Source organism: Acanthopagrus latus, chromosome 23 (genome assembly GCF_904848185.1).
Source record: "Acanthopagrus latus isolate v.2019 chromosome 23, fAcaLat1.1, whole genome shotgun sequence".
Taxonomy (NCBI): Eukaryota; Metazoa; Chordata; class Actinopteri; order Spariformes; family Sparidae; genus Acanthopagrus; species Acanthopagrus latus.
The window spans coordinates 8,526,355-8,548,374 of record NC_051061.1 but is presented as its reverse complement, the minus strand read 5'-3'; the positions used below and the strand labels follow the sequence as shown (position 1 = coordinate 8,548,374).

The window sequence follows — 22,020 nt, the reverse complement described above, 5'->3', positions numbered from 1 at the left end:
GAGAGTAAAATAAAAAGATGAATACCATCCTCATATCTGTGCTAAACATGAAACTAAAGTTAACTGCCATTGGCAGTTGGTGAGGGTTTTTGTTTGTCTGTGTTTTATTGTAGCGCCTCTCTAGAGTGTGTGACTATAGTGAGAGGTGGCTAACCTGTGTCCTTTTAAATATCAAAAGTGGCTTAGGATTTCCCGCTGTGTGTATGATCATTTACTTTTAAATGTAATACTTTTTACCTTTTAGATCACTATCAATACTTATGCTTTATCATGAACTGAAATGTATTTGGGATTACTTTTGTTCCTTTTTAATTACTTTCACCCTTTAAACACTCTTACTTTATCAAACACAGATCACTCTGTCTTAACTTGAAATATCAAAGTATTCAATAACCACACCTGTTTTATGAAAAAGTATGAGTTATTTACTTAGAAAGATTAAACTCACTGGTTAAATGTTTTCTTCAATGGTCTTTGGTGCTTTACAACTCACAATACTGAGTGCACAAACACATTTCAAACACGTGGGCCCAAAGAAAATTTTTTACATTTGTATAAATATGTGGTAACAAAAGAAAATACTGAAGTTGAATAGAAATCTTAAAAAGAATGGGATTCAAAACACTAAAATGTGTCAAATAAAAACATGTTCGAAAAATGTGTTGTAGCAGGTTTAAACAAGATTTAAACAAAATGCGAATTCAGCACTGTGTTTACCATGAGCTAGCTAGCAGCTATCAGTTTACTCTACATGGGCAGTGCAGCGCAGTGGTCACTCACTTTTCTCCAACCATAGACCCATAGATTTTGTCATCATGTTTCTGCAATTCAACAAAAATGTAATCATTAAATCTGATAAGAGTTATTTCTTAACTTAACTTTAAGCGTCTAAAAAGAATATTTAACTAACAAAATGCATTTTCTCACCTTTTAGACTTCAGTATCTTTTTACATTATTCTCACTTTGCCTATATAATCACCTTTACAAATTCTATTCAGTCAGGGCAATAAGGCCAATGATGGGTCTTATTACAACAATTTGATTCCAAAAAAGTACTATTTACAATGCCTGTTAAAAGGTCATGAGACTTAAGAACCAAACCCTGATCATTAAATGCGATAACCACACTAAACTGGCACTTTGTTTCACTTCACTTATTCAGTCTGACATCGACGTCATAGAGCAGTAGCTAGCGTATGACACGTAAATCACCCATCCAGTCTGCTTTATTTCTGGCATGGAAGCTGCGGTTGCAGTCTTGAGGAGGCCGAATAAAGTTTCCCACGTCAATGGATTTCAAGAGTCAACTTTGGAAGCGTATCTAACCAGATTTCATCCACACTTGTCTCCATTTTTGTGGGTACTTTTCCGCCCCGCAGCGCTCTGATTGGCTCAGTTGCAGCTGTCACACGGCATAAAGGCAGATCTATTTGACTTGCTGAAAAAAAACCTAAGCTTTGAGCGAAAACTCCGAGATCTGAGACTCTGACGGTGAAGAAAATAAGGTAGACGCATAATCTAATGTCAAACATAGTCGTGCCTGTGAGACAAAGGGTATGACTCTGGTGTTTTCTTGCAGGCTTAAGCTTTTTTTTTTCTTTTGCACGAGAAATTTGCAGCATTATCTGTAGCCTACCAACATCATGATGTGTAATGAATATAGCTTCCTCTCCCACTGTCTCTCTCAGCATGGGTGTGTAAAGTATGAATTAGTGTAAGTGTCCTCATTTTCAATTAAGAATATGGCCTTTATTAAAGCCTAAAGCAGTAGAGATTGACCAACTGCAGCAGTGAAAATCAAATTCTAAAATTAACTAAATTCCCAACAGAATGTGAATAAGAAGCAGGGTTTTTCTTTACATCATGGTGTCTATGTACTCTGTTGCAGCAATATCTAGTGAAGCTAGTATGTTAACCAGCTAGCCACGACCCGTCCTGGTCTAAACCTAATGTGCTAGTGGTTTAAACGTTACCACTCCACTGGTCCTTGATCTCCCAGTCTGAACCACTAGATGGACCACATTAGGTAACTAAGCTAAGGAGATGAGGCTGTTCTTACATATTGCACCTTAAACATAAATGCAAGAAAAGCACGTTAGTTATGCACACAACTGTTGCTCACTCTATTAATGCCTGGAAAAAAACACAAACACACATTTCCCTGAAGGACTAGTGCTTTTTTAATAAATTCGATTTCTCAAAATAATTACATCCGCCCGTGTTAAATTGCCTCCAGAAGCAGATTCGAGGTGGTCCAAGAATAATAGAACAAAAAAGGAATTTAAACGAAAATGATTTGGACAGGACTCGCTCATCGGCTGAGTGATGTATGACGGCTGATATGCGGGACAATGTGTTGGCAAAATATGTTCAAGCAAGTTCAAATGTGTGTGTCTTTGCGAGTAAGAGCGACATTGCACGTGTGCGGCTAACAGGTGAAATGAGACATGTAATTTGGGTTTTCAGATGTCTGGAGTCGTTTATCCACTTACTGCAAATGCTGTGTTGTCAATGGTCAGCCTGTCGCTCCAAATCACCCGCTCTGAAACACACAGGCACGTGTAAACACAAACGCACACACACGTACACACGCATACGCCTACTCCCACTCACAATTCCTCACCTGTCTCTACAGTGTACACGACATGATTAAGTCATGAACACGAGAGTAAATACAAACACAATGTATGTCGCATTAAGAAAACATGAGTCTGATTTGAAATACTGCCATTTACGGGGCAGCCGTTACACAAACATGTATAGACACACAAATACAGAGAGAAACACACAGCTCCGATTTTAAAGCAGACATTGAAAGTAGTGTAGTGGCTATTTTGAGTTGGATTAAGGCACATCCAAGTCGAAGCACTTGGATGTGAAAAGAGAGGAAGAGATAATGACAGAGGGAGGAAGAGGAATATGTAAGAGAGGCCATAGTGTGTGAGCGTGTGTGTGTGTGTGTGTGTGTGTGTGTGTGTGTGTGTGTGTGTGTGTGTTGTGGCTGGGGATCGAGATAACAGCAACTTTAAAACAACAACCATAAAGTATTGATGTGCTGCTAATTCAGTTACCATCAGCCCCTCTGGCCATCAGTCCCATCTGAAACCGAGTTTAACTGCACGCTAAATAGACAATGGGCCCTCAGACGCACACAAACACACACACACACACACACACACACACACACACACACACACGCACACACACACAAACACCATTCAAACTGGTTCAGAGTTTTTTCAACTTCAGATCAAGAAGGGAATAAGATTACGTGAACATCAACCAGGCCAGATTTCTGCCAAAAAGAAAATGGTCGTATAGGTCGTCTGTGCAAGCACCTTAATACGCTTACTGTTAGGCTGTGACCTCTAGAGGCTGTAGTTATTATGATGGCCTCAAAGGAGGAAGTCAGACGACATAGGGCACATCTCAGTTCCCTTATTTGACCTTTCCACGCAATGCGATCCTCACCTAAACTGGAAGTCGTTCCATGGTTGCATGGTTTCCTCTATTGGAGGGGACTAAGACGCAAGGAAAACACCTAGTGAGGGAAACATGGATAGAAATAAAGGGAACTGGGATATGCCCGTAGTGTAAAGAGCAACAAAGTCTGCATATGGAGGAGGAGTGGATAGTGGATCACTCACACCCAGACTGTCAGCAAAGAGACTGTTGTTCATGCGCCATGTGAAATCGAAAATCAACATGGCACTGCTTCAACTCAAGCTAGCCAAACATAAAATGCTTAACTTACGACGTAATTGGAACGTAACTTAAGTTGTCCGTACTCATTTTAACACAAATTACGATCTTTTCACCACGAGGGAGATGGGAAAGGTCTAATTTTTTTAATGATGTGTCACAATCCGTTCACATATAAGCTAATAAAAAATGACTAATATGTGTAAATTGCTTCCTTTTGTAACATAGAGCCGCTTTAAGGTATGAGGATGTGTTATGGTGGGCTTAACTGTCTGGAGGACTGAGGAAAATACATTGTAACACTTCATTCTTACAACGGCTATAGAGCATCTTATAACTAATAATAAATAGTTTATAATGTAGCTGTAAGCGTTTCTCAGTGAACTCCTCCTGTGGGCCCCCGTTTACATATTCTTAATGTCTAAGAAGCTTAAATTTAAATGCGGCTCATTAATGCTACCTTTATGTTACCCCGATGCAAACAGCTACGACTGCACTGTTGCTCTGAGACATCGATCAAATCACTATTTTATGATCGCGAAGCTGTCTGACGAAAAAAACCTAAATGCAGCGAAACAGCAACACCTGTTTTATTGTTTAATTGGCTGTAATGACATTTCGAATGATCAGTCAGAGAGGAAGTTAGAGGCAACAGGCCCTCTTCCCCCGACTGCCTTGCTGAAGAGGAAACACATTTGGGAGTCATTCTCCCATCCCACTCCTCTCACTTTGCAAACCACCTGCAGTTGCAATTTGCAAATATAACAAATGTGTGTAGCTGAACTCCGATGTAAACACAGAGACTGTTAAACAAGCCACGAAGGGTTTCTCGAGGACCACGGATCAGGAAATGTTAATTGCATAAATGGTGTAAGCTGACTAGAAGTGACTCACTGCGCAGATGTTCAACCTCTGGAAGGTATGCATGACTGTCAGCCTCCAAATACACAGAGGCTGATGAGTAAAGCAGCTGCAGCTTGACATTTGGCCACACTGGTGCTGTGGCTGCAGGGCTGACAGCGTCGATTCGTTGGCATGTTAGTCTGTCCAGATTGATATAGCTCAACAGTCACCCGTCATTACTGATACTGTGTACCTTCCGTTCTCGACACATAATGCAGTTCACAATAAGGGAAGCAGATTTTAACTCGTGCAATCAAATGTACGCTTCAAACGAAGGGTTCAAACAGAAGTCTAAAGCAGGCCTCTCGTTACCAACTGTCAACCGTCAGTTTTGGTGTCTGAAATGACAAATATCGCTGGCTGATTCTACACCACGAGTTGTTTAAAGACAGACTACAGCTGTCATAATCGGTTCCCAAATAGTGGGGAAATAATATAGTGGTAATGCTAGTCTTGATCAGTGTTTGTTTTCTTTTTAATGTAACACTATTGCAGCACTATTTATCAACTGATTTTTTTGTAAACTGCTCTCTATAGACGTCAGCATGCTAACCAGCTAGCCTTGTACATTAAGGTGTAATATTCTGATAGCAAAAAAAAACACCAAATCTCCCCCGGAGCACCCAGTCCAGGCAAAGTCAATTAATACCACCGCTAGCTGCACGATTAACTGAGCTTAGTAGCTGACGCCAGCTACCGCTAGCTGCCGTTGGTTAGTGGTGACTCAGATGTTACGCTGCCCCCCATTTTTTCGCTGTATGAATTTGACCTTTAACAATTGGTTGCTCATTTCATTCCTCATATTTTCCTCTTGTGTTTTTTGTTCTAAAAGCACCATGAAGGTCCAAAGTTGTGTTACAGTTGCTCATTTGGCCACTTCACAGGATAAACACAACTTCTAGGAACAACCTCTGTGTCTAAACGCCCCCAGGCAATCTCAATGATTTTAGTCATTCCCAAACTTTTATTAAGCTTCTCAAAGTGTTGATACGTCCTGACCTTTACAACATATGGGTAAATCAAGATGAGAGTATGCATAAATAATATGCATAAATACATTTCAAACAGGTGAGTCATGCGTGAAGGATTTGACCCTGTCTTTTCTAAAAAGGATGCTTAGCTCTATGAATTGATTCCCTGTTTCTACGGTGTGTGTTGTCGTGTCAATTTTTGCTCCGACAAAGGAGCGATGCTAAAATCTCTTCCAGCACTGTCACACTTTTAATTCTCAGAGCATTGTATGCGAGAAGCTGTTTCCTGTCTTTGTACCATAGCTTGGTCGAGGTTGCTTCTGAGTGAGTTCACATCTTGTACACATTTGTTCTCCAGACATCCAGATGGGCAAAAATGGCAATCAGACCAAGGCCCATTCAATAATTGGGTAAATAATACATCATTTAGCATGATCAAACATAATCTCCCTTGCAGTTGCCATCTGTCCAAGGACCCTTTGTGAAATTGTTCTATATGATGAAGGAGATTGTTCTCATAATTGATTAAAAAAAATCAACTTTTATGTAGTGGGACTTCAAATTCAAATGAGCAGCATTCTGACAAAAAAACATCTACAGAACGCAACAGAAACGCTGCTTTCACTGAAACAACCTGGTAATTCATGGGAGAAAGGAAATAGGGCATTGTGAGGATACGCGTTTCTTTATAATAAAGGTACAATTATTCATAGGATAGGCCTTGAAATGTCATTTATACAACACACATACACAAATGAAACCAACAATCCTGCAGCATCAGCTGGCCCGGGACGTGTTATATCCTGTTAAACATCCCCATCTAGTGTCGGACCAGAGGAGTGCAGTGGCATTGATATTTAATTAGGTGAAGACCTGGGTTAATAGGCTGCAATCATTAAATAAATGAGTGGGTTTGTTTGATAATGATAACCAGAATGTTCGGTCATTTTGCAGCTCTGTCCAAGTTCTTGTAAAAAGAATTTCAAATTAAACTCACTGCAAGCAAGTAACTACTTGGAGGAGCTATTGCAACATAAACTTGCCGGAAAATCATGAAAATTGAGCCTGGATCCAAGGCTTAATCACAAAAGTCAAGCAGGTGAGTGCAGTTTGGGGAATTGTTCTTATTTTCTTCCATGCTGCTGAGAGTTTGATGGGAAGAATGATATAACTTTCATATCTGTTATTCAGATATATACATGTATAGCAAGGTCACACAGATGGTTAGCTTAACATAGCACAAACACTAGAGACAGGGAAGCAGCTAGTCTGGCTCAGTCCAAAGGATAACAGAATTCACACCACTAAACCGCCTTATTTACAAATGACCTGTTGTCAGTTTAATCCATTTTAACGGAAAGGGAACACACACCAAGGGCCGTAATGGGCTGCCGATTCACTGGAAATAGGACATAATCGAATATACATGCTGAACTGTAACTTGGCAGGAGCATTAACTTCCTGGAGTTACCTGACAATCTCATGATGAAGACAAAACTTTAAAGTTTATCGGCGGATTTTGTTACTTTTCACACAGAGCAAGCCCTGTGGTTCCTATCTTCTCATCCAACTCTTGGCAAGGAGTTTGTGTCACCGTGTACACATCGGGTATATTTGGATGTTTGTGTGATGAAGTGCAGAGTGGGTGTAAAAGCGGGGGATTGTATAAGTCTCTCCAAATATGCCAAACCTGTGCGTGTGTGTGTGCAGGCGTGCAGCCGACAGCTCACTGCAGAGGGGGCAAGGACCTGTAGTGGGCCCTCAAACAACCTATAGGCTGTATGGAGATCCAAGACAGATACATGGTTAAACTTACAAAAATGGAGAGGTGGGATGGAGAGAGAGAAATGTGGATTACAGTGAGGTGTGCAATTTCAGCATCATGGACAGTGCTTTGGATTCATCATTAAACAGCGACCTGTGGATAATTAAGCAGCACAACCGCTGAAAGGATATTTTATTTTTTAAACATGGTCGCCGCCATTGATTTACCCAAAACATTTCTCAAACATGAGTTTAAAAAAAAGGTTTAAAAATAAGATGGACTAAACTAGTGCAGTACCCAACCAAGAATAAAAGGCAGCTAAGTACACGGTTGACATTTAGTCACATAATCAACCCACACACTGCAACAGACTACAAGTGTGCAAGCAATGTGTGGTCCGCTGTTACTAAACCAAGTAGACACGGCAGTTAACAACACAAAGCAGCAGCAAAAAGCACTAAAAGGCCAAATAGTCAGCACCCAAAATTCAAGATCACATACATAGAAGTCTTTGAGGACTGACCTAACGTTGAGCATTATATGTTTTATTTACAGCCAAAAACTGGGAGTGGAAATATCCAACTCCTCCCATGACCTCATGGTCTCATCCAATCCTTACTCTCAAAGAGCTATATCTCACATTTGACAAGGAGAATTTTTTCTTAAATTCTCCCAGCTGTGCCAGACACCAGTATTTCCTTGGGGAAACAAAGTTTCCTTTTAGATATATCCCATTGTGTTCAAATACTCCATTTACTACATTTAAAAATAAATGATAGAAGTCTTGTATATGTGGTTACATGATTCCGCTCTGGTTACATTTCATATCCACAAGGTTTACAATAGAGTAGATTCAATTGATGAGTGCACATTCAATCAGTTGGTGTGGATCAACATTCATTTCAGCCACTTATCGTAATTTGTTCACTTATTGCGAAAGAAAATGTGAGGCGAAACAGTCCAAAGTGGGAAAACCATCTGTACCCACTCACTTAACTACAGGGCGTGTGTGTGTGTTCATATCTGTGTATGCATATGCACATGTACTTTTATCTCTGAATGTAGATGTGTGTGCGTGTGTGTGTGTGACAGTGTGAGTAAGTTAAGCTGACAGCTGAAAGGGAAGAGGGGAAAACCAAACAGCAGAGTGGATGATCACCATGTGTGTCAGGAAGTTCTGAAACATCTGCTCTAATGTTGCAATGTTGCAGCCAAATTTTGGAGCCTTTCACTTTTTTCTTGACCTCATAACTGTTTGTTTAAAATGTTCCCTAAAGCGAGGGTTCGCTTTTTTTTTTTTTTCTTTTTTTGTGGTGTTTTGTTGAGATGTTTCTGTTAGAAAGTTATCAAATGTTACATTCAATGGGCCTCAAATTGGCCAATTTTTTTCACCTTTAACTACATTATTTTGCAGTGGATATCGTAATTTTTGTCACTCCTTCCTGTGATTAAAACAGACTACAAAGCTGTATAATCTTCCACAGGGGATTATTAATGCTGTGGGAGGCGGAAAGTTGCATTTCACGTCTCTGACGTTCAGTCGGGCTGCCATTGTTTTGTGTAAAAAAAGATTTTGTCTCTGCTTGGAATGTGGACGTACGATCACACACACACACACACACGCGCAGACACACCCACACGGAAACACACAGACAGAAAAATGCTGCCATACCATTTTTATTGGACACACTAGAAAATACACACACACTCAAACAGAGTTGCCTCTGTCACCTAACTGCCCTCTGAGTGTAACGCTCACACGTAAATCTGCACCTTCACAGTTCATTCTCATCCAATGAGATATCAGAAGTGCAATCAAAAAGATTCAGTTTTAGGTACATTTATTTCACATTTGGCCTGAATGTGCAGCTGTACTATCTGACAGTTTGTTTCTGTTAGCTGGCCTGTTAGGATGATGAAATTCACATTCAAGCATAAAACTTGCAGACAAGCGTGTGGTGGCTTGTCAGAAAAGAATGCAAAAGTAGATAAGGAAGGAGTGAACCGTGGGAAGGAATTTCAGATGAGCTCATCTTGGCTGTGCATATGACATTTCCGAGATTAGTGGTCAATTTATTTTACAGATTCTAACTGATCCGTCACCTACATGGAAACCAGGATGCAGTGGCTCGGTGAAAGTTGTACGGACGGTGTACAGGTGCTTCAGTCGATCAGGAAAGACCTCAAAAAAGGACAGAATACCTGCGGGCCAGTCCAGATACACTCCAATGGTACTTCTGTGGGTATCATCAATGAACGTCATACAGGACCCATTATGATGAAAGCTCCCATCAAGAGACCAGCACCAAGACTTCTCATTCTCTCCCAAACTAAATTCACCTGAGCAGTCTCCCACCCTGTCCATACTTTTGTATGCCACTCCAACTCCATCAGCAGAAAAATCCTCAGCCTCCCAGTAGTGCCGACCAGTCAGACCCTCTTCACACAGCACTTGACGGCAGTCAAATCTTTCAGGATTATCAGGATGAGGTTGCTTTTCTGTGACATATGTTGCCTTTTTATTCTCCTCAGACAGAATGACATACTCACCTGCTGTGTCAGGGTTCAGTGTCAGCTCACAGGCATCTGCAACCAAGACAGAAGTATCAAATAAGGGTGAGTGTGTTTATATTATGAATCATGTATGAAACTACTGTTAAAGAGCAGGGTGAGTATTGAGTGGAAATTCAATGACATCACAGCTTTAGCATTATCATGTTCTTACACTTTCTCAGTAGCTTCAAGTCAAACCAGAATTCTTCATTTTGGTCCACACTGAAGGGAAATAGAAGGACAGGGGTGGAAACATGAACATCATATCAACAAATGAAACAAATCTTGCAAATAAATCTGTTGATATAATAGCTTGTGCTGTGCTGTAACTGCTGTAACTGTAAGTGCATTTGTTATACAGCCTGTTTGAGCGTACTTGAGTTTCTCCAGACGGCAGCGTGGATCCCTCTGTATTTCAGTCAGCATTTTGACTCCTTGATCCGACAGGTGATTAAAGCTCAGGTCCAGCTCCCTGAGGCTGCAGTGGTCAGACCTCAGAGCTGAGGCCAGGGCGACACATCCATCTCCTGTCACCTTACAGAATGACAGCCTACGAAAATCAAACAAAGTCGCTTTAGACATGTAGTACATTCTGTCCATCTGTCATTTGTTAACGTGACACAAGCATGATTTGGTTAGTCTTGAATCAGGCTCTCCTTCTTTAAAGCCGAAACAAAGCACTCTGAACCTGAGTGGATAATGTTAGCATTATTGTACCTGTCATTGTAATAAAATAATCCCCTGAAGAGAATACAACCAAGATCCTGATTATGTAAGTTTCTCCTACAACATCATTCGATCAGTGTTCAGGGTGACTTATGTATCAAAGAGCTTATGCATGTAGTAAAAATATATCTATTTTATTTAGGCTATGAACAACATAGCCTAAATAAAGGCAAAGGATCTGCTGCAGTCACGAGACATCGCCACAGTCCACTTATAGGTGTGAAGAGCCTGGCTCCTCTCAACTTGGTGCAGTAAAACTGTTGATGAAAGAGCAAAACGGCACAGCTTGGTTTGACTCGGCGTGGCCAAATGTGCTAGTTGAAAAGAGGCAAAGCAGCGAGGTTTCAGATTGCAAACAACTTAACACTCTAAACACAGATCTTTGTGAATCCCTTGATATCTTACACTATGACCCTAGCCTCTGGATGTATTAAAACAGCAGCAACAAGTTGGTAATAATATGGTCGTCATCTTGATTAAAATTCTGACGTCAGGTAATCTGACAATCTCTCAAAGTTCTGCGCTCTGTCAGCTTAAAACACGCAACATCTTGATCCAAGGTGTCGTGGTGGGGACAGGTCTTTATGAAGATGTGGGCACAACAATCTGGTCCCGTTTGGCCATTTAATTTTCCTTCAAACTAACAAAATCCAGGGAAAACTTTTAATCTAAGATTGATAAGCATGACTCATATTCCAACAATCCTCCACTAACCAATGGGTTGGTTCCAACTGCTCAGGTTGCATGGTCAAAAGATGCCATCAGCAGTGATCGTCTCAAAGTCCACTGCTTGATCTGAAAATTTGCACTTTCTTCTCCAGACATCAAAGCTGATGTGATTCCATTGCATGATGGTATCAGTTTTTTATTAAAGTAAGAGCATTATTTGAGAGCGCCTCAAAACTAAGGATTTCATTGCTAATAACGACTTTACTGTAATTGTGGTGCATATCACAATAAAGAACTTGAAAAGCTACTGAATGCACTGACCTTAGCATTTTCAAACGACACTGTGGGCTCATCAGTGCATTGCAGAGCTCGGCCACTCCTGAGTCCAGCAGGTCATTGTAGCTCAGGTCCAGCTCAGTCAGGCAGGAAGGTTTGGAGCTGAGTGCCGAGGCCAACAGCTTACAGCCTTTCTCAGTGAGTCTGTTGTGACTGAGACTAAATGACAAGATCAGATATTAATTCTTTTTTTGCTATCATATTACACCCTTAATAGAGACTTGTTTGAAGTTGTGAAAATATGCAGTGCAATGTATGGAGTCATTTACCTCAATACTGCTAGATTACAGTTAGTGCTCATCAAGCCAGTACAAAGGATCTCCATTTCTGAGTCTTCAAAATTGGTGTAACTCAGTTCCAGCTCTCGCAGGTAACATGGTTTGGATATGAGCATTGTGACCAACTCTTTGCAGGTTTGTGCAATTCCTGAATTTCGGTTCAGTCTTTTGATAAAAAACATGAAAGAGACATTAAATGAGAAAAACAGAAATAGGTCCAGCCTCATTCAACTATCTCATGATCCAAAACGAGTTGGCAGCAGCTAGTGGCTGTGTAAAAGTAGTCAATGTTATGTTAACGTAACTCGTATCAGTGTTGATAGTGCTTACTGTAAAAGACCTTTAGCAACAACGATACACATAAGAAATATGCAAAGACAACAGACAGGTTGTTTTAGAGGGACAACTATTTGTACAGTGTCAAAGCTGAGATTTACCTGAGCTTCTCCAGGTTGCCTAGCCCATCAGAAAACACAGAGGATAATGCACCTCCCAGTATGTTGCCACTCAGCTCCAGGTCTCTCAGATTTGAGAGGATTGACTTGATAGCAGTTACAAAACTCTCAAGTAGCTCTCCGCCGTATCCATGACCTGAGAGGCTATAAGCACAGGCCAAAATATATCACATGGATGTGTATACAAGTTGTGGAGATAATTCAGCCAGGACAACAGTGATGACATCACCAACTAACATGTCGAGGTATCAACCAACACTGTCGTCCCTAATATAACCAGCACGGTAGTGTACTGACTGAAACTGGTCAACAGGTTGAGTCGGGGTCTGCTCTGAGGTTTCAGCCTGTTAAAAGGCAGCTGTTCCTTGCCACCGTCACCAAGTGCTCACTGGGGAATGTTTGGTCTCTGTAAATTAAGGACTACGGTCTAGACCAGCTTTAAACTGTGCTAGGGGGCACAAAAAAGATGAACAAAAAAGAAACAACGTAAAAAAATAAAGTCAAAAATAATAGTTTTACTCACCTCAGTGCTTGTAGTTCACACTGACAGTTCATCAGTCCATCAATCAACACCTGTGTACCACTGGGAACAAATACACTATTTATCAGATGCAGCTCAGTTAGCGGCGAGTTTGGCATCCGAAGAGCTGCGGAGATTGTTTCACAGTACCAAACATCAAGCCAAACCCCTGAGATTCTGCAGAAATTAAAAGAAACAATCATGCATAATCAGATAAAGTTTTAGAAGAATGCAACTAATATTCAATTATTTTCCACTTATATGTGTTTGTTTTCTGCACTAAGCCAACATTTCAGCTCACATTGGACGTATTGAGTTTGTTTCAGTAAAGTCAGTGATAAAGTGATTGCATGCTTAGTTACCAACTCACCTTGCTTTCTTGCTGTTCCTCACAGCTGGGAGTAGCCTAAAAACACCTTTTGCTGCAGGTCTGTATGTTTTCAAGTGGAATTCATCCAGAGGTGTTTTTGACATCAGAATTGAGTCAGCCAGAGCTGAGCACTGAACAGGGGTGAGCCGTGTGTCTGGATTGTGATCTGGATTCAGGAACTGCTCCACAGTATCATGTATGGAACTGTCTTTCAGCTCCATCAGGCAGTGAACAACGTTCAGGCATCTGTCAGGTGAGCAGTCCCCGAGGTCTATTTCTTTTAGACTTTTCTTAACTGCCTCAACAACTGCAGAGTGATCATCTTTCTGTTGAATCAGGCCTTGAAGTAGATCTTGTGTTGATTTTAGAGACACGCCAATCAGAAACCTGATGAACATGTCTAGTTCTCCAGCCTTTCTCTCAATTGAATTAGCTACTGAAATTTCAATCAGCTCATCCAGAGGTAAATCAACTGGATCTGCATCCAACTCTGCCTTGAGCTCTTCCTCAGACCCTGTGAGCAGGAAATCCTTGAGGCTCAGAGAGTCAATTTGTTTACGTGCAAAACTGTGGTACACAAAGAGAGCGGCAAAGTACTCCTGAACTGTCAAATGCACAAAGCAGAAGAGTTTTCTTGTGTTGAACACATACTCTTCCTTTAATATCTCTGTGCACAACCCACAGCAAACTCCTGCTTTGCGTACATCAAGGCCATAGCTCTTCAGATCATCGCCAGTAAAAATGATGTTGCCCCGATTCAAATGTTCAAATGCCATTCTGCCTAGTTTCAAAATGAACTCTTCACTTGACTTGAAGATCTCCTCGGTGTCGATCTCATTCTGGTTGTCATACTTGTCCATTTCTACCTGCATTTGAATGGACAGGAAGCGTGTGTACATCTCAGTAAGAGTTGTGGGTATCTTTATGTTTTCATCGTGAGTTTTGGCCTTTTTTTGCAGCAAGGAAACAAGAACTTTCACCGCAATCCAGCAGAAGATGGGTATGTGACACATGATGTATAAGCTGCGGGACCTCACGATATTGTCAATAATCATTTCGGCAACTGCCTCGTCCTCAACTCTCTTCCTGAAGTACTGTATTTTTTGTGGATCATTAAATCCTTTGACCTCAGTCCACTGCTGTATGTACTTGCGAGGGATGCGCTGAACTGCTCCTGGTCTCGAGGTTATCCAGACAAGAGCAGAGGGAAGGAGATGTTCTCGGATGAGGTTGGTCACCAGAGTGTCCACTGATGCGTCCTCGGTGGTATCTGTCAGTCTTTCTGTTGTTTTGAAATTCAGTTTCAGTTGGCTTTCATCCAGACCATCAAATACGAACAACACTTTGTGATTAGCAAATGTATTTGCAACTGGTATGTTTTTAAGCTCTGGATGGAATTCTCTCACGAGTGTCTCAAGCCTAAACTGCTTCTTCATGACCAGATTCAGCTCCCTGAATGGTAGCACAAAGATGAAGTCCAAGTCCTGATTTGCTGTCCCATCTGCCCAATCAAGGATGAACTTCTTCACTGAGACAGTTTTTCCAATGCCAGCAATTCCCTTTGTCATCACAGTTCTGATAGCTTTCACATCTCCGTCTCTCCCAGATGAGACGCTATTTTCTGTTGTCCTTGTAAAGATGTCATTGCAGTTGATTTTAGTGCCTTCAGAAGTTTGACTCCTCATCTTATCTTCAATCGCCCAGATCTCATGTTCTTGATTGACATGGTCACTAAGTCCCTTTATAATGTGGAGCTCTGTGTAAATTTTGTCGAGTGATCTGACATCCTCATGATCTGTCTGAGTGCCTTCAAACTCATATCTAAACTTTTCCCTTAGAACTGCTTTGTGCTTCTTCTTTACTTCTCTGACGAGATCCTCTGCTGCAATGAAAGAGTTTATGTCAAAATATTGCCAAAGACGCAAATCTTTCGCTCTGACCAGGGCCTAGAGGAAACCCTGGTGCAACATCAAAATGAGACTCCCTTCTTCCCATGTACCACCACCAGCAAAGCATTTTTAAAGGTTTTACTCAAAAACACATCCAGACATGCTGGCAGTCTGGCTGAGAGAGGTGAGCCAACAGGAACTGATAAGAGTTCTGTGAACATTTCCCCCTAAAGTAATGTTCAGTATCTATAGAGTGTCCAGATATCACAAGTCTGTTCCCCCCTCATGCTGAACCACGTTGTTTCCATAAAAACAACACTTCATCTTTCTCACAGGACCAAAATCAGTGGCTGCCACTCCCACTAACAAAATGGCTACCACCATTAGGAGGGATACAAAACCAAATATGTAATTACTGTGGTAAAACACACACAACAGCAACAGTGGAGTGCAACAGCCATAAAACAAAAGGGTCTTCTTCAAAACGAACTAACTGCAGCGCACATAGACCCAGCACAAGTGAACCGAGACCACCACGTCAGAAAATGGACACCTTGTGGTCTCCAGCCACACATGTTACTTTAATGGAGATTGTTACCCAGAAACAAAGTGACCGGACGAACTGGGAAGCCACACCCACCACTCACGATCCAATTATCTGTGTAGTGACTCTGTTCCAGAACACACTGACTGTAATCAAATACAATAAAGCAGTAAAATCCATGTGGCCTCATTAAAAGTGGACTGCAACAATCACCACACAAAAGGTCTCTCTTGCATGCAGATTTCTAGAGACATTAAAGGTTGGAAACATTATGTTGTATACAAAATTGCAGCTCCCAGAGCTAATCTATAGTGTCCACAATGTCTGTGATTGTTTTTGCAAACACAGCTTAACTGGACAAGCTGGGCGACCGTGGCTCAGGTGGTAAAGCGGGTTGGCCAGTGTTCAGAAGCTCAGCGGTTTGAGTGTCCTTGGGCGAGACACTTCACCCACTTTGCCTCGTGTGAATGTGTCTGACAGCTGTATGTTTGAGGTGGTGGTCAGAGGGGCCGTAGGTGCTGAATGGCAGCCACGCTCAGTCAGTCTGCCCCAGGGCAGCTGTGGCTATTATTGTAGTTTATCACATCAGTATGACTGTGTGTGAATAAATCGAACCTGGAATCCTATCAGGTGCTGTCAGACACTGCAGGAGTCATTTTACTTGTCTGAACACAGAACTGAATTGCTAAAGGTAAGCATTTGCCCTGTAGTATAGCCTCAGCATTACCTGTTACCAGCTCTGTGGTGTTCACAAAAGGGGGGATATAAAAACATCTAAGATTATGGAATCTGGATCGATCTGTGGATTAGTGACATCAGTCCAATATCTAACAAGTGAATTAAGTCTGAACTGGGATCTGAGTGGATCAGTCCCAACTCTAACATTAACAATTAAAAGCATCATATTATCATCATGAAAGAGACAAGGGTTAGTCTTTTGTTTTTACATACTTTGACAATGTTGTGGTAGTTTATCCTGGAGGATTCTGAAGAAGGCAGATTTGGCTTTTGTGGTAGTGAGGGTGCTGTAAATCTCTCTCATCTGCTCCTGGCTGATCCCAGCATCCTTAATTCTGGCATACGTCTCCTTCTCGATTAATTTCTGCTGCAACATTTCATCCGCTATCACCATCACTGAGCTGACGCTCTGAATGAGCGTAGCACGGTTGTCGTCCACCCAGGCAGCTTCTTTTGAAACGAGGAACACAAGATGTCACATATTGGACACAGCTACCAATCACAAGCATGCAGCAGGGTGAATGGCCTCTAAAGCAAGAATACACTGGTCTTATTATTGTTATTTTATGGTCACCACAGAGTGTTTGCTCCTAAAATTACTAACTCACCGTTCCCCTCTGTGATGGCTGAATCATGGTCATGTGTTTCAGAGAGGCCAGGACTGACAAATGACAAAACAAATGTGCTTTACAAATGTATCAGTTAACAATGCTGAGATCCCCAAAATAAAACGTTTTAATGATTTGTTTATATTTAATCTCACCTAGAGGTGTTAACTTCAGCCAAGGTGGCCTCATGTAGCAGTGTGCTGCTCTTCTCACTGCAGCCCAGAGTTTCAGAGGCAGTGTCAGTATTTTCTTCTTCCTGCCTACTTAAAGTCTTCTCAATTGTGTCCGTTGCAGCTCCACCCTCCTCCTGCGGAGATGACCTAGTTTGGAGGAGAGCAGACTGTTCTCCATGTTCGACTGTGGTGGAATCTTCAGCTTTCTCTTGGTCAACTTTGTGAGGCTCCTTCTCCTTTGTTTTATCCCTCCTGCATGCAGAGCATCGGCTGCCCATGATGTTATTTCTTCAGCGTCAGCGCTGTGAATTTGTGCAAACATCATTTCCTCAGAGTAGAAAAATTTGCTGACAAAACAAGTCCTGACTGAAGTAATATCATGTTTTACTATGAATTCAATCATTGGATTTGTGCTTATAGAGAAAGCAGCATTTGGTCTGTGTGTGTATTATACAACTCTACAGTAACCATTGTTGTATTAATTTAAATAAAACATGCAATGTATTTGACAGGACTATTCATATTGTGTTAAAATACCTATTTTCACACACAAACAGTCAAAGACATTTTCAAATATGTTGTTTTACCTTTTGGTCTGCGGTCCTGTGGTAAGCTGCAGCAGGAGAGAAGACCAAGATGCCTCTCAGTCAATCAACTTATGAACAACACAGAGAAAGACTAAAACTTTCAGAGACCGGATGTGAGCATTTAGGTGGGCGGCGCTAACTAAGCGTGTGTGTGTGTGTGTGTGTGTGTGTGTGTGTGTGTGTGTGTGTGTGTGTATCTGAGAGAGGGAGAAAGAGAAAGTAAAATGCACCCGCACGAAAAACTCCAAACCTGTCGAGTGGAACAAAGGTCCGTTTGTCTTTATTAAAATCAGCAGCCAGCGAGTCCATTCAGGAATCCACATGTACATTAGGGTCAGACTTTGCCAACTGTCCCGTGTTAATCATTAGCCAGATGTTCACTAACAAGGGCAACATTTTTTGGCAGGGTGTTTTTGTGGTCCAGATGCATCTGAACTAAAGACAGTCTGGTGTATGTTCTATGTAAATAGACATGACTGTCAATCAGGATCAGCATTAGCATTAGCATCAGATTTAGCATAAAACCACGGCCCCTACGAGTTATGAGAGCGAGTTAAAGAGTGTTATGTTCTCTTAACCATACTTGATCGTTGAGGCTATATTCAATTTAGCAACAAATGCAAACATCATTCCCAGGATAAGGAGCTTGCAAGCTAGCTGATCCATTGGCAGGAAAAAAATAAAAGAAATGTGATTAGGTTTTCATTAAAAATCGCCAGATAGAGAGAACTGGTTTATTCCTTTTACCCTATAATAAGCCTTTTATACCCATTCCTTTTCCCATCTGCCATGTTACTGCCCCAGATAAAATCAAACACCTTTTACAAAAAGGGCTTTTAGCATTTTTCTCATATTTTGCAGCCAGGCACCATGTTTCACATTAGTAACTTAGCGTTTTTTAACGTGACCACACCTGAAGCAACGACTCTCTGTGATCGACCTCCTAACTCTGTTGCAAGCCTTTCACATGTCACTCCTTCTTGCAATTATAAACTAATTACAAAGCTTTATAATGTTATTCAGTGGAATATTGATGCTGTGGGAGGCAGAGGATTTTATTTCATCAGTTATTTTTTTGGCTAGAGTCTGTACGCACGCACACACACACACACACACACACACACAGAAAATTGTTGCCATACCATTTTTATTGGACATTTTCAATTTTCAAAATAAAAAATTGTATAAACGTATCACTGCATCACCCGAAAGTCATTTACAAAACTTTCTGTGCCGCCAAATAATTCACCATGTAAAGGAATGTAAACTTTTTAAGATACCCTCATCCCTTAAAAATGACCTGTTCATGTACTGGGGTTTTGCACGTTCAGGGATACTCAAACGGATCCTCTGCATAGTCTCCTTTAGGTTCTTTAAGCTGTAAATTGGATTTGAGCTTCACTGTTTGTTAATCACATCCCAAGTTCTCTTCTTATCCTCCCCTTTAACGTATCTTTGAAAATAGTTATGGAGGTCACCCATTTTCATAGTTAATGGCCAAAAATGTATTCCATAAACCTCCCCTAAACTTGCACGTAAAAGCTTGAAACAATGAAGATGACGAGTGGACCTGCATTTTCGAGCACATGTTTCTGAAAGGGGCAATAATCCATATACGCTTCATCCATTTTACAGGAGGGAAGGGACTGAAGAAGCAGGTCACCATTCTGCCAACACTTCACTTTTGCACTTTAAAGAAAGAATTTGCTCCCTAATCACTCTCTCCCCTCCACCTCTGCTTTCTCTACCTGGATTTTATTTTTATTTTTTTTTCCTTTTCCTCAGCCTCTTTTCATAAGCTCTCTCTCCTCTACTGTCAGCTCTAATCAGGCCACTGTGTGTGCACAGATGTGTGTGTCAGTGCAACTACGGGTGTGTGTGTTTAAGTGGTCTTAGGAGGCCCATCGCTCTGCGCTGCTTCCCCACTGGGTCCTGCTGGTCGGAGGGAGACACACACATACGCGTGGACTACTGGACTAACATTCATTGTGGCTCTAACGACTCCCTTTGCAGCTGCACGCCCACTCTTTAATACACAGCATAATATCAAAGTGTGCCTGAGCGGCAGCACAAAAGAAGGAACCTATGAGCCCAAATGGTTACAAATCCTGCCCCTTTATAGATGCAGGAGAAAATAACTGCAGTTGAATGAACTCCAAATGGTAGCGCAGGTAAGACAAATGTAACCCCAGGGAGTACAGGAAACTCAGCACACAGTCGGCCAAAGGGTCCAAACCTTGCTTATTGGGAAAACATGTTTTAAGGATCAAATACCCAGAGGAAATTAGTATATGCACATAGAAAAAATATATACACCGTGCAGAAAAAAAAAGTGAAATACATCTTTGTGAACTAACTTTATGTTTGTGGGATTTGCATGGACTGCCCCTTTAAGGAAAAGCCGGGTCATGTTCAGAAGTCTGTGCAGTTTTGTCTGCCGAGCGTCTGTTGTGACTGACAGGCATTGTGTCATGTCTTCTTCACTTCGCGTACTGGATGTAAGACCTCCAGACAGTAAGATCTCCAGTCGTTACGTAACGAAAGGAGTCATTTACATAGAGGGGGGCGTTCATCGTCGAGGTGAAGTTCGGTGTGTCCAGCGGTAAGATAGCAGTGTTTCACAATGTTGTCGCTCAGATTTAGACATGCAAATTGCTGTGTTGTTGTAAAAATCAGCATCAGTGCCTTTATTCTGTCCCAGCTACAGAACAACAGAAGAGACAGTGGTTGCTTTTCATTTTTAACGACAACGTGCCAGCTGCGGTTCCCAGCAAACTGCACCCGAGCCACAGGTAAGTGTCGCCATGATTTTATAGTATTTATAGTTGCCTATGAGTATGGTTATGTCAGCTGGACATTGGCTAACTAGTTAGCTCCGTTTCGGTCGGCTATGCAATGGCATTTGAAGCGAGTTTAATGTTAATGATATTACGATGGAGCTTGGTTGTCACGGTAAAAAGTCTGCAAATGTGCAGACTGGAGACAGACGATGCAAACAGTGTTCAAGGGTTTGGAGACTGAGTTGGAGACAAACACAGCTTTCACTAGCTGTAAGCCATTAGCTACATGGTAGTAACTGTAACAACACATAGAAAAAAGTAACATTATTCAGTCACACTAACCATTCTGAAACATCCTGCTGCAGCCGCAGAGTCAGTACTTCTTCAGGAGCCTCTCCTTCTGGGTCCCATTCTGGATCGGACTGGTATGGTTGTATGACAGCATCTCCGTGAGCCATAGCTATACATCCGCCGTAAACATTAGCGCATGCTACCACTAGCGTTAGAGACATCGTCTCCCTGAGAGGGGCAAGTAGGAGGCACAGAAACAGTCGAGCTCAGTAGAGCTCACTTGAGCAACTTTTAGACAACTGAAATTCAGGACCATGGATGGGTTTGGGGCAATGTATATTAGATACAGTGTTGTTGGACCTCTGACAGGTTCTCACTCATTCCTGTTTGTTGGGACAAATTGGTTTCAGGAAATAGGTTTGTACCAGAGGTACATTAAAACAGGAAACAGACGCCTTCCCATAATCAGATCTTAGTTGTTGGATTCCATCTAAAGAGGATGTACAGTCATACTAAGTTTCAGTTTTGTAGCAGTTGAAGTCCTTTGAACACACAAGCTGTGGTCTTGTTATTTTTCCTTAAGAATACTTTCTATACAACATAGTTGACATCATGACAAGACTGGACAGAATTTGATCAGAAGCGAATATGTGTTTCTTACAAAGGCAGATGAACTCCACAACAGTGAGGATGACAGAGGTTCTGCTTGCTCAGATGGCGATCCATCAGCCAGGACTGTTTCCTGTCCATTGTTACCCGGAGAACCTGGACAATGGCTCCACGAAATCGGGGGATGTGCAGTCTCTGCATTTTTCCTCAGGAATACTTCATCTACAGCAAGCGCTACCAAGAAGGAAAAGGAAACATCTGGAGTTGCTTAGTGTGTACATAAGCACTGCATTCTTGAGAGATGAATTCAAGAGAGAACGCAGATACAAATGATAAGGCATTTTATGTTATTAGCAGTCAAAGCTCAAGAAAACAAAGTTGTTGGAACCATTAAAAATTGATGTATATTCTTAAATGCTTGCTAGATGTGGGGCAACATGATGTAAAGTTCGCGTGAGGATGGCATCAGAGAGAAAAGGCCACGGTGTACTTCATCAGTCTCAGCCGTATTTTACTGGTCTAATGCCAGATGCAACAGAGAGAGCTGACACC

At 41.5% G+C, this 22,020-nt stretch overlaps 1 protein-coding gene and 1 long non-coding RNA gene across 3 annotated transcripts; one reads left to right on the top strand and one right to left on the bottom strand.

Moving 5' to 3' along the window:
* Positions 1-8,530: 8,530 nt before the first annotated feature.
* Positions 8,531-21,652, bottom strand: LOC119014134 (NACHT, LRR and PYD domains-containing protein 3-like). Of its 2 annotated transcripts, XM_037089071.1 has the most exons (13): positions 21,521-21,652; positions 17,789-17,814; positions 17,184-17,503; positions 17,029-17,081; positions 16,634-16,870; positions 13,250-15,131; positions 12,883-13,056; positions 12,342-12,503; positions 11,896-12,069; positions 11,612-11,785; positions 10,272-10,445; positions 10,068-10,117; positions 8,531-9,928 (listed from the first exon to the last, which is right to left on the bottom strand). In XM_037089071.1, exons 3-13 carry the CDS (start codon positions 17,477-17,479, stop codon positions 9,411-9,413), a joined length of 3,894 nt encoding a protein of 1,297 aa, XP_036944966.1. In that variant the 5' UTR covers positions 17,480-17,503; positions 17,789-17,814; positions 21,521-21,652; the 3' UTR covers positions 8,531-9,410. The 2 variants fall into 2 exon arrangements, with proteins under 2 accessions (XP_036944966.1, XP_036944967.1); XM_037089072.1 differs by lacking the exon at positions 21,521-21,652 and having other exon boundaries at positions 16,634-16,867; positions 17,789-17,890.
* Positions 18,010-21,658, top strand: LOC119014137. Its single transcript, XR_005072888.1, has 3 exons — positions 18,010-18,056; positions 20,490-20,580; positions 21,525-21,658. It is a non-coding gene; the product is annotated as an uncharacterized LOC119014137 (long non-coding RNA).
* The last annotated feature ends 362 nt before the right edge of the window (positions 21,659-22,020 follow it).

Excerpts from the sequence above, each read along its gene's own strand:
- LOC119014134 (XM_037089071.1), bottom strand. The coding sequence starts at position 17,479 with ATGGGCAGCCGATGCTCTGCATGCAGGAGGGATAAAACAAAGGAGAAG. Across the intron at positions 15,132-16,633 it reads ACTACCACAACATTGTCAAA|CAGAGGATCTCGTCAGAGAA; the intron begins GTATGTAAAAAC and ends CTTTCATTGCAG. Across the intron at positions 10,118-10,271 it reads TGCCGTCTGGAGAAACTCAA|TGTGGACCAAAATGAAGAAT; the intron begins GTACGCTCAAAC and ends ATTTCCCTTCAG.